Consider the following 11,730-nt stretch of genomic DNA (forward strand, 5'->3'; position numbering starts at 1 on the left):
TCCAAAAAATCAGAAGAGAAGCAGCAGGTCCTCAGGTCAAAAGGTGTTTATTCCCAAAAGAAGAAAATATACATCTGTGAGCTACCCCGGGGCAACTGAGATCTCCCCGATTCTCCCCATTTTATACCCATGGTCCAGGGTCTGCACGCCCCTATGGACCATCCTTTTACCTTTGTGATAATCCTGGGTTTATCACTTACTATTCTCATTTTTGAGTGTGCTCTTAAGAACCTCTTAAGTCTCACCCAGGCCCCTTCTGTGGCCTTGGGTGAGCAGTGACAGCACCTGTTGCTCATTTATTTCAACATTATTATAAAATGGTGCATCAAACATTGGTCTTTTATCAGTCTCAAGCTTAATTATAGCACAGTTGGAACAGCAAGGGATATTCCAAAATCTATTCACATGTATGATCATGACCCAGTTTCTTATTTGCCACTACAAGCCGACAAACCAAACATTAGCTCTAGAGAGGACCTTCAATGTTTTCAGCAGCCACAGTAGGGGAGGGTGAGGTGAGGGGTATTCAGTTGGTTGCAATCTGCAACCACACCACCAGATGTAACTAAATCTAATACACTGGACTGTTAAATGTTCAAATTGATGCCAGGCCAATATAACTGAATCAGTGTGGATTGTTTGAGCGGTTTATTTCCACCAAAAGAAGAAGTTAAAATGCCCAACTATTTTATGTCTTTGAGTCCAACGCTGTATGATACTGTACTGTACAGTATATGACATCTAGAAAATCAAACAGAATCTTCAGAGCTGCTGGTGGTGCAGGTCACATCAGGTGTTCATGGAGAAGAAATAAACGTTTCAAAGACAAGAAGAGTGGTTTTAATATAAACGTATTTAATTCTACCTTAACAAAGTCTTCATGATAAGTATGTAGTGAAATAATAGTGAAATGCTTCAAAATCATTCCAAAACCTGTTTCTTAAATTTAAGACAAACTGGTATAAAATTAGATTAAAGTTAGCAGTAACTGTTGCTGTTGGTGATGACTGCTTTAGGCTGAAGATCCTCAACACGTGTCGCTTGAGGGTTACGACCACTCCTGCTCCAGGTGGTGGGTTTCGCTCTGATTTAGGTTCAGCCTTGTGTTTTTTCTATTCTTAATTGACATGTTCATGGTCGGGCTCCTTTTTGGTTCCATCTTGTGAGTCAGGACGGGACTTGTTGGACTTCTTGATTGTGGCCAGCTGAGCTTTGTACTCTTTGACCCGAGTCCTCTCTGAAAGCAGCTCCTTACGCAGCTCATTGATTTCAGTGATCAGAGTCACATTCTCCTGCAGAGTAGACCAATATCATGACTTACATCACAGGGAGAAATACTGAAGGCCATGCCTATTAGAGTCAGATTGTTTCAATAATTTTAACAAACATAAGACAGAATCAATAATGAGTGGTCAGAGGAATTGTCCATGCAATGTTCTCTGCTTTCTGACTTACCTTCATGATCTTGACATAGACTCTGTCGTGCTCCTCAGCAGATTTGGCCAGCCTCATCTTCAGACTGTTAACAGTCTTCTCTAGGTGATCACGCTGGCGACAGGACGCCCTCTGAATATCCTCATCCACACTACACTCCACCTTGGAAACAGCACATACACACACATTTGTAAATTCCCTGCATTTTTTACACTGTATTTAAATTACATCTCTCAATTAGTCTGTTTGTGAGTAGGGCGGAAGTGAGAATGACTCCAGCTGGAAATGAAACCTCATACAGCACACTCACAGTGAGTGGTTGCGGGTGCATTCAACTCTCAGCATCTACTACACTATAGGAACCACTCACCCCATTAGCCTGCCGCACGTAGCGGGAATAGATCACCTGCACACTGTCCTTTAGTTTCATCGGCTCCTGTATGAAGCCCACACAATTATGGAGGTCTGACTTGAGCCGCTGAAGATGTGTCTCCAAATCTTTTGCCTGGCAAAAGAGAAGATGTAAAAGGTTCACATTTATTTTAAGTCTACCTTCTGCTTGTGTACATCAAAATGGTTATTGCCTACTAATTGTTCCTGCTGAGAACAGATTCTTACAGCTATTTCATAAATAAATTGTTTAGTTAAGCTAAACTTAATGTTTCAGTCCCCCATCAGAAGGAAGGGATTTCTTTTTTTCCAAAATGAACATATTGATCATAGCATCCAATCACCTTTTTTAATGTATGCCCTATCCTATCCATTTTTCTGGTATTGTGCACACCCACAGTAATGTTATTATGTACACCCAGGCTTTTCCTGCTTTGGTGTGTCAACATCTCTGCTGTGAAAAGGCTCTGTTACCCTCCTTTTTAAACATTGTAGGTCGATTGACCTCTGTTGTGGCTGTTACTACCTCTGTTGGCAGATCAGAGGCGTAATGAACCTGTACCCCCATTTGGCAGTGTGAATGGGGCTACAGTTGGCCGTATTTTATGTGATGTGAAAGAACGGCAAATTAAGTGCCACAGAACAACACTGGTATTTTAATTGTGAGTGTGAAAATGTAAATGTAAACACCTATCAGAGTTTAATTTAATGTGAACATCTGTCACACATCAGCCTTTGAGCTCTACGACACATTCCAGTCATCAATCACAACGTATTAAAGCTGGAAAAGTACCACATACAGCGTGTGTAGTGTAATCACAATATGTTGCGCAGTATAGAAAACAGTGTTCGGTGTGTGCTCACTTTCTGCATCTCCTTATGCACCTCCTTGTTTCTGGCCCTCACTTTGAGCCTCAGGTCAGAGACAGTGAGCCTCAGCTGAGTGTTGCTCTTGTCGATTTGCACCAGCTCCTCCTCCAGCTGTTAAACAGTAGAAACAGTACATCACTGTCAACACTAGAGACAACACCAGAGACGCTTTATCCTTACAAGCAAAAGGTTTACCATATTGGCATACAGTACTGAGAGATAACAGCTGTGTCTAAGTGTGGTTGTAAATGTTGATACTGGAGATTCCCTTTATTACAACATGTGTCATCATTATGTTTCAATAATATGATCAAAAACAGGATGAACTGCATTTTAAAACAGCTCATTATCTCTCCATTAGCATCTTTGACTTCACTACATAAAACTAAATTAAATTAAAAAGTTGTAAGTTGTTGAAGTGTTCATTGTTTTAGTGAATACTTAAATGAAAACTGACTTATCCCTTGAAAATACACAGAGACCTTTTGGATGCGCTCCTTCTTCTCACTGATGTCATCTTGTTGAGGCTCGGTCTGTTTCTTCAACTCATTTAACTGGAAGTCAAGAACAAACCTCAACTTCTCCAGTTCCTGGTTCTTCTTCTTCAAGCTGGAGATGGTCTTATCCTGTGTGTGTAAAGGGAATTAAAAGGTTTTTTTCTGTGTTGACCTACTACAATTAACAATATTTAATATTGTTATGACAAGCAGTAGGACTTGATCACCAATCTGAGAAATTGTAAGGAGGTATCTCTCCACCAACCAAAAGCAGTCATGTTGGTGTAAATTAAATGATATAATATCTCATTTGAAGAGCCACTCCAGGATCCAAAAACCACCATTAGGTTCCTATGATCTAAGTTCTATGTGTCTATGTCTATCGATTGACTAATTGTTGCAGCTCTAGTCTAAATAAAATGCACCTATCTATAATCCTATACTCAGTTTTCCATTCATGTACTTATATTAAACATGACCTAGATTTAAACTAAAATAGAACAGAGATTAAAAAAGTAAATGTCACTGTGTTGAACTACATTTACCAGCTGAAAGATGAATCATGACTGCACAAAAACAATTCAAAACTTTTCTGCATTTCAGTTTAATCATTTTGAATGTAAAATGTTGAAGCCCTGATCTCAGCCACCTTGTCCTGGTTGGTCTTTTCGTGTCCAGAGATCTGCCGCTTCAGGTCCTCGATGTCGCTCTCCAGGGAACGGATCAACCCCAGCAGCCTCTGCCGCTCCTGCTTCAGCTTGTTTATGTCTGTGCACCTCTCATCAATCTGTCTCTGCAGACTGTAGAACTGTGATCAAGCAATCATCCACCGAAAAGGAAGAAAACACACCAAGAGTAGGAGATTACATGAGAGACAGAGGGAGAAATACATTTTAAAAATCATTTGCTCACCTTTTGTGTCATGATACTAGTTTCTCCTTTCAGGTTCATGTTGCTCTCTTTCTCGGTGTGCAGTTTCCTCTCATACTTGATTTGGATGTCGTGGATCTTCCTCTCCTCATCCTGCTCTACTTGCTTTATGATCTCTTTAAACTCACAGATCTGCTGCTGTGCATCCTCCTGACACTGCACAAATGAAAGTTTATATGAGAACTCACTGGTTTCATGTGGCGTCCCTGTCCTTTATACGTCATTATCAGCTCCTCCCGACCAACCTGAGCCAGCAGCTGAGTCTTCTCCTGCAGTTTGGCCTCATACAGCTGCGTCTGCTCCTTCAGGCCTTGGACTCTGCTCTCCTCTGCAGCCTTCAACTGCTCCTCATAGTCTTCTTGCATTCTTTGATATTTTTGCTGAAGATCCTGGTACCTCTCGTGCTCCACCATCAGCTTCTGGCTGTAGGACAGCTCTGTGTATGATTGATTGATGGACAGACAAACGGATTGATTGATCCTTGTAGAAACAAAGACACTGTCCCTGGGTTGGGTCGATTGTGATCCTGTCCTCTACTTACCTAAATCCTTCAGCTCTTTTGAGTGTTTCAGCGTGACCTCTGCGGAACTCTTCTGGTGCTCACACTCCTGCTTCTCCATTTCAATCTTCATGGCCTGGAGGTAGAATAAATGTTATGAATAGAAAATTAAGGCCTTGAGTTATACATTCTATTCATAGGCAAAGGTAAATAGGGTGTCTATTATTTTCTTAATTCTTTAAAAACGTGAGACTAGAAAGTAATCAAGTAATGTTAATGCAAGTAATTGAGACATAGTTATGAAATAGACATTGTTGGTTTCTGGGAGACATTTTGACTATAAACTGTGAGGTTAGATCTTGAGCTCTCTAGTAGGTGATCAGCAGACCTGTTGGTGTGATTTCAGAGATTCTATTTGCTGGGTAAACTTGTCAGAAAGCTCTTTCATCTTCTCATTGTAGTTCATGTCCTTCAGACGGAGCTGGTACTCATTCTCCATCTGCAGCTCCTCCAGACGCATCTTCAGCTCCAGCATGTTCTGGTTCTGCAACACACAGACAGACAGGAACACAGGGCTGAATAAGCATGATGCATGTCCTTATGTGTTACTCATCTATTGCTATGTGATTACTGTCTTTTCCCATGACACCAATCTAGCTCTGTCTAATGGCTAACTCAACATACACACAGACCTTCTCCTCCAGGTCTGACTTGGTGACGAGGATCTCTTCGGTGTGGATGATCTGCCTGTTGCTCATCAGCCCTCTGCCCTCCTTATCGATGATCTTCCACATCAGCAGGCAGCCATCTTCAGACACTGTCAGCAGGAACTGATGGTCAAACGTGATCACCATCTGAGAACAGAGTTAGTCAGTGGACTCATTTTTTTAGTTATATAAAGGTTGACATGAGAGAATTTTTAGTACTCCATTCACATTTAATGGTGAAGGATTTCTGCCTCTCTGACAGGTCAGTTTGTTCAACAACATTTAGACCAACCTTGGTGACGGGGCCACAGTGAGCCTGGTACATGATCCAGTCCTTCTGGAGTGGTAACGGGTATTTAACGGCTCTGATAGTTCCACTGGAAGTCCCGGTGAACACAACTCTCCCAGAGTGAGACACCGCCACAGCAGTGTGAGCTACCTCATCAGGAGGAACCTCCCTCAGGACCTGTGGAACCAACGACCAAGATATACATTACAGGATATAATCCTGCACTTCCATTACCACAATTACAACAATGATAATAATCAATAAGTGATAATTAACTTTTTTGAAAGTTTCATTTTATTGAGTGACAAAAAGAGTGCAATATATTGCACAAATAAAAAATGATATTATGCTATTCCAAAAAGAGGGTTATTGCCTTGACTGATTTAGTTACCCAATCAACTCCTTGTTCTTTCCAGCGTCTTAGCAATGGATACAATTTCACAGTTGAATTATTTGGTTTGTGGTATTTACATTTAAAACAGAGCTAAAATAAACTTGGAATGGACTTGCAGTCAAGTGGACACAAGCACACCTCCAAATGAGTGCAGATGTTTTGCACTGGCAACCGCTTTAGGTAAAATGCAGGTGAAAAAAAAGTCCTATCCTAAAATGTCCCTCCTCTATGAACAATATGTTAAGCTCATTGCACTCCCACTCATTCAGTACTGACTTGACAGTCCTGGATCTCCTTCAGTGTAAGGTCTGTCCCTACAGCCAGGATGGTCTTGCAGTCTGAAGAGAAGGCAACATCTGTGTAGCTGCAGGAGTTGAGGACGCTCTCAGAGTCACGCTTGCCAGTCTGTGTGTTCCACTCGTACACCGCGCCCTCCATCCCACATGACACCAGCCGGCTGTCGTCCAGGCTCCATTCAATGCCACGCACCTGCAAAGAAGTTCATACTGTATTTGTACTATAGCTTTTTGGAGCATTGTTACCACTGCCCAATGGTTTGACAAATATGACCAGTCTCTGACCTACTCCACATATTGTATGATACACTCTCCTGCCTGACTCACCTTTCCATTGTGGCCCTTCAGATTGAGGATGTTCTCAAAAGAAGTGACGGAGTAGATGTGGATGACATTTCCATTGACAGCTGCAAACATGTGGCCACCGTGGCTAAAAGCACACTAAGGTGTGGAAAGAGAAGGTGATAAAAATGGCTGAAAAGTGAATCATGTGACTGTGACGTCAGCAATTTAGACATATTGAATGAACCCACGTCTCTGCAGCTGCGCACAGTGAACTCCTTGAAGCTGCGGATGTCATCGATGAGCAGGTTCATCAGCCTGAGTTTGTCTGAAAAGCCCACCAGGATGAAGAGGCCGGTGGGGTGCAGAGCAATGCTGTGCGCCTCCTCCTGGAACTCTTTGTACAGCTCCAACACTCTGGGGACAATTCACAGACAGAGGCAATGACGAGACACAGTGGTCCTTAACATGCTAGACTTACGTAGGCACTGTGTTGACTACCATTTGGTTTCTGAGTACATAAATAACATAAATCACTTTCCCAAATCCTTTTTTATTAGCAGCAGTGTTTGATCACTAGGCCTCTAAAGCAGAACAAGCAAACTTTAACATGCAGTCTAAAATACATGAGCCCACTTTATATGTGTAGGACTCAAGAAATGATGCCTCCGATTGTGAGGAGAGATTAAGTCAATACATTACGTAATATGACATAGATGACATAGCAGGGTGTGATTTTGTCTCTTACTTTGTTTCATAGTTCCAGATGCGGACAGAGTGGTCCAGAGAGCAGGTGGCTATGAGGGGCTTTTGAATGCAGACGGACAAACCAGTGATGGACTTAGAGTGGAAGGACTGCGACAAGAACTCAAAATGTGCGTGTTCCTCCTGATAGACAGAGGTACAAACATCTGAGGATCAACATGGTGGAAGATGTTTTACATGAGCAAAAGAAAGACAATGGAAGAAGACTGGGGACAACCCTGCGTTTTTGATCAAACCCTCTGCACTGGCACTCTACTGTACCTGTGTCCCACTGAAATAAATGAAGGGGCTGCGTGTTTTTTTCAACACAGCACTAATTAAACACTATCAGTGGTGGGGCTGGTAGAAGTGACTGCTCTACCTTGTTCATCTCCACAGAGGACAGGCTGCAGCTGTACAGCTGTCCTCTGTCTGTGCTGATGGCCAGAGTCTCTTCTGCTGGACTGATGCACATGGTGTCAATCTCCTGGCTCTCAGCCAGACTCAGCTCACTGCTGTATGGGTCTGAAGGGATCTGAGGGAAAAGAATACATATGTGATCACTTTGAAACACACACAGAGCCTGCAGTACCACTGTTTCCTGCATTTACATATTTACCCGTATCTCCCTGATTCTTCTGTAACTGTCCTCCTCTTGATTTTCAAAAAGACAGACTGTGCTGGAGCCCAAAGAGCATGCAAAGCCCTTGGAGTAGGACAGAATGGCTGTGATGCGAGGCGCATTGGGATCTTTATCCATGTCAGCGTCTTTGATCTTCTTCATCTCCAATTGTCTGTGAAGTGAATTAATGAATTAAAGTAGTTAGAATTTATTTTAATAGTTAACAACAAATAGAATAATTATTGGCGTTTGGTCTCAAGTCTTGACTCTGAAGTCCTGTGTCAAGTCTACGTACTTAACGTAGTTTATAGATTAGTTTATAAATGATCCAAAGACACTAAGTCAAGTTCATGACCACTCTGCAAACATGGAAAATGCTAGATATATCCAAAAGATTAATTTGATCAATCTTCAATGACACTGCCCGGGCCAAAAAAAAGAAGTCATACTCTCTAATATTTCATTGGACAGCCTTTAGCTTCGATTGCAGCATGCATTCGCCGTGGCATCGTTTTGATAAGCTTATGCAAAGTTACAACATTTATTTCCTGCCAGAGTTGCATTAAATTTTCGCCAAGATCTTGTATTGATGATGGGAGAGTTGGGCCGCTGCGTAAAGTCTTCTCCAGCACATCCCAAAGACTCTCAATAGGGTTTAAGTCTGGACTCTGTGGTGGCCAATCCATGTGTGAAAATGATTAGACTAAAAGCCAGAAAAGTTTTGAATTGTTTTTGTGCAGTCATGATTCATCTTTAAGCTGGTAAATGTAGTTCAACACAGTGACATTCACTTTGTTAATCTCTGTTCTATTTGAGTTAAAATCTAGGTCATGTTTAATATAAATACATGAATGGACAACTGAGTATATGGCAAGGATTATAGATATATGCATTTTACTGAATGGAGATTACTGAATTAGGAGATCATTATTTTTTTAACTTTATTGTTAGTGCAGCCAACTACACAGGAACTCCTCAGCATGGCGTGATTTATTTAAACAGACATGTCTGAGGTGCTCACACTGATGCCATCTACAGTATACAGGAACGGGAACTGCTTTCCCCAAAATGGGGGCGTGGCGATGAGAGCCTACTCTGGAGAACTTGATACTGTGTGTTTTTTACAGTGGGCTGTTGTATGTACTGTTTTTGTATAATGTCAGTTGTATGTACTGTCTGTCTGACGGGTACAGTGCTGTGAAACACAATCTCCCCCTGGGATAATAAAGTCTGAGAGGTCTAAGTATCTGATGTATGCACCCTTTACCAGATGTAATGACACTGTATTTTGCTTCAGCAAAGTAAATAATGTTTACTTTTCAAAATCTCCACACATTACTTTTCATTAAACATTACTTTTCATTTTTGTAGTAATTGAATTTCACCATAGCTAGCCTAAACATGTATCTTGCCCACACCACACATTTACTGCATGTGACCTATGAGTATGTAAAACAATCTGTGAATAAATAATGTTGACACAGTATTCATGTGGTCCATCTTCTGACCTGTCAGACGGTTCCTGCACAGCTTTAGAAGCCGTGCTAATCTCTCTTCGCAGGTCTCCAGACTCAAACACCAAAAGCCTGCCTGTGTCTGTCCCAGCGATGACTCGCTCCCCCTTCATCCAGGTATGACACAGAAAGTTGATGGACTCCACCTTGGCGAAGCTGCTCTGTTTCAGGGCTCCCTCTGTGTAGCGGAACAGCTTGAGCACACCAGTTCCACTCACACAGAGCTGCGTGTTGTTGTAAGGGTTGAAGCTGACCTGAAGGAACATCAACAAAATAATATAAAATGCTCAGGCCATGCACGATTGCACTTACAGGAGCTGTGGCTGCGTTGAAACAGCATGGATGACTCACCTGGATGACAGGATTATTTGGGTTAGTGGTCTTCACTGTTGCCAGGACTTTCTGTTTTTCCCACAGCCAGAAGATCAGCATCCACTCTGGACCACCTGTTTGGCCTATTAGGTACTTGGAGTCAGGAGAGAAAGCCATGCATACAAACTCTTGAACAGGCGCGTCACCTACAGTCAGAACCTTTCTCTTTCTGCCCTGCTCATGCTGCAGGTCGAACACTGTGATGCTGGCCCTCTCCCCACACTCTGACACTGCCAGGTAGCGCCGATTGGCACTGATGGCCAGAGCACGCATGCCCTGGCTTTTCTCTGCGCCTGCTGAGACCACACGAATGGAAATCGCTGACACAACAAATAAGAGGAATTTCGTTTTTGTTTTTTTATTCCACATGATATAAACAGGACGTCACTAATGGAATCAACATTAGCAAGGTAAAGTTACTCCTTAAAATGAGTCGGACAGTTTCAGAGAAGCTGCCTAACACAAACATTTAGCTCACCTTGGATGAACCTCTGAGTTCTCTGGACGGTGTTGTAGCACACACAGTTGTTTCCGCTGGGGAAAACTACGGTTTGCTCATCGAAGAAACACAAGTTGTTACTCACACCTGTCCGCAGACCGAAGATGAAATGAGACTGTGCAACAACAGTAGCCATGATTAAGTGGAATTTGCCGCTTTTCTAGTGTCCGAACTTTAAAAACGTAACGACACCAACATAATTCAGCGAGAAAAGAGCACACACGAGTTAAACGCAGGTAAGCTAGTATGATTAGAGTCCCGTCGCTAGGCAACCCAGGAAATCCCGCGAGAAGCTGAGAACTCGTTTAAAGTTCCCGCGCCACTGCCATTCTTGCTGCCCATTTTACTTCGTTGTTGTGCATCGTATGTTAGGATGCACTTTCTTTATATTATCCTTAATCCTTACACTGTAGCATACTCTTCATTTCCCCGTTAATGATTCGCTTCGTCTCGCCTTTTTGAGGCACTAACCTTCCTTACCTACTATTATTTGTACCATAGACTTTTCGAGGGAACAATTGTACCGTTTACTCCACTGCATTTATTTGACTTGTTTGCTTTTACAGAGGCCTTCAAAATCTTTTTTTCAAATAGATCAGCATGGAGAGCAGGAGATTACTGCCCCACAGAGAGGTGGCATCAGTAACAGTATCCAACAGTACGCTATTGATAGACTATGTGAAGTAGGCTACATTTTTCTGATTATAGCACTTTTCCTGAGGTAGGTTACTGTGTGTGTGTGTGTGTGTGTGTGTGTGTGTGTGTGTGTGAGTATTTGCACACTGTTGTATTGCCGATTTTCGTAAATATGTGATCTGAATCCATCTTCTCCAGCTGTCACTGTCACCAGATGTTTTGTATATAAGCCAGTGGGTGAGGGGGAGACAGGATACCACATAGGAACTTATGTCAATCATGTGGCCTTTTGAGATAGGTAATGTTACAATAATATCAAAGTTTAGCCAGCAAATGTGAGTTCTACCCAGGAATAAGAGATTATAATGTTAGAAATAAAACATATTGGGAAATGTGTTGATAAAACTCTTAAATCCAGGAGGTCTGTAAACCCTAATTTCAACACTGTACAGTCATGCACAGTGGCGATTCGAATAATGAATTCACCCTTTGTTCATCAGTGAATGACAGTATTAGGCCTACAGTGATCAGTTAAACCCCCACCCTGTACAATGGACGAAGGGAAGTGAAGGCAAGTTAATGCAAAGGCTGGGGGATAGGATATCATTTTAAACAAATGACTTACTTTAAAGTGATTCAACATATAAGTGCCATCTTGATGCAACATGCTGCCTGAGGTTTTCAATGCTGAGTTGTTTTCTGATGCCTGCTACATGGATGAAGATCAGGTTGATTGAGTTGGCAGCAGTTGGAGT

General features: G+C 42.1%; 1 protein-coding gene across 3 annotated transcripts; it reads right to left on the reverse strand.

Annotated features, from left to right (window-relative positions):
• Positions 1–824: 824 nt before the first annotated feature.
• cfap57 (cilia and flagella associated protein 57) lies at positions 825–10,727 on the reverse strand. Of its 3 annotated transcripts, none has more exons than XM_084348462.1 (21): positions 10,319–10,727; positions 9,820–10,136; positions 9,463–9,722; positions 7,952–8,126; positions 7,715–7,867; positions 7,337–7,476; positions 6,840–7,005; positions 6,634–6,747; positions 6,287–6,499; positions 5,620–5,793; positions 5,313–5,474; positions 5,009–5,164; positions 4,663–4,756; positions 4,367–4,557; positions 4,104–4,277; positions 3,841–3,999; positions 3,177–3,320; positions 2,689–2,805; positions 1,841–1,939; positions 1,456–1,596; positions 825–1,292 (listed from the first exon to the last, which is right to left on the reverse strand). In XM_084348462.1, exons 1-21 carry the CDS (start codon positions 10,473–10,475, stop codon positions 1,119–1,121), a joined length of 3,480 nt encoding a protein of 1,159 aa, XP_084204588.1. In that variant the 5' UTR covers positions 10,476–10,727; the 3' UTR covers positions 825–1,118. The 3 variants fall into 3 exon arrangements, with proteins under 3 accessions (XP_084204588.1, XP_084204586.1, XP_084204587.1); XM_084348460.1 differs by having other exon boundaries at positions 1,805–1,939; XM_084348461.1 differs by having other exon boundaries at positions 1,805–1,939; positions 9,820–10,133; positions 10,319–10,726.
• Between the last annotated feature and the right edge of the window lie 1,003 nt (positions 10,728–11,730).

This window comes from Pagrus pagrus (assembly GCF_965226575.1).
Source record: "Pagrus pagrus genome assembly, chromosome: 3".
NCBI lineage: Eukaryota > Metazoa > Chordata > Actinopteri > Spariformes > Sparidae > Pagrus > Pagrus pagrus.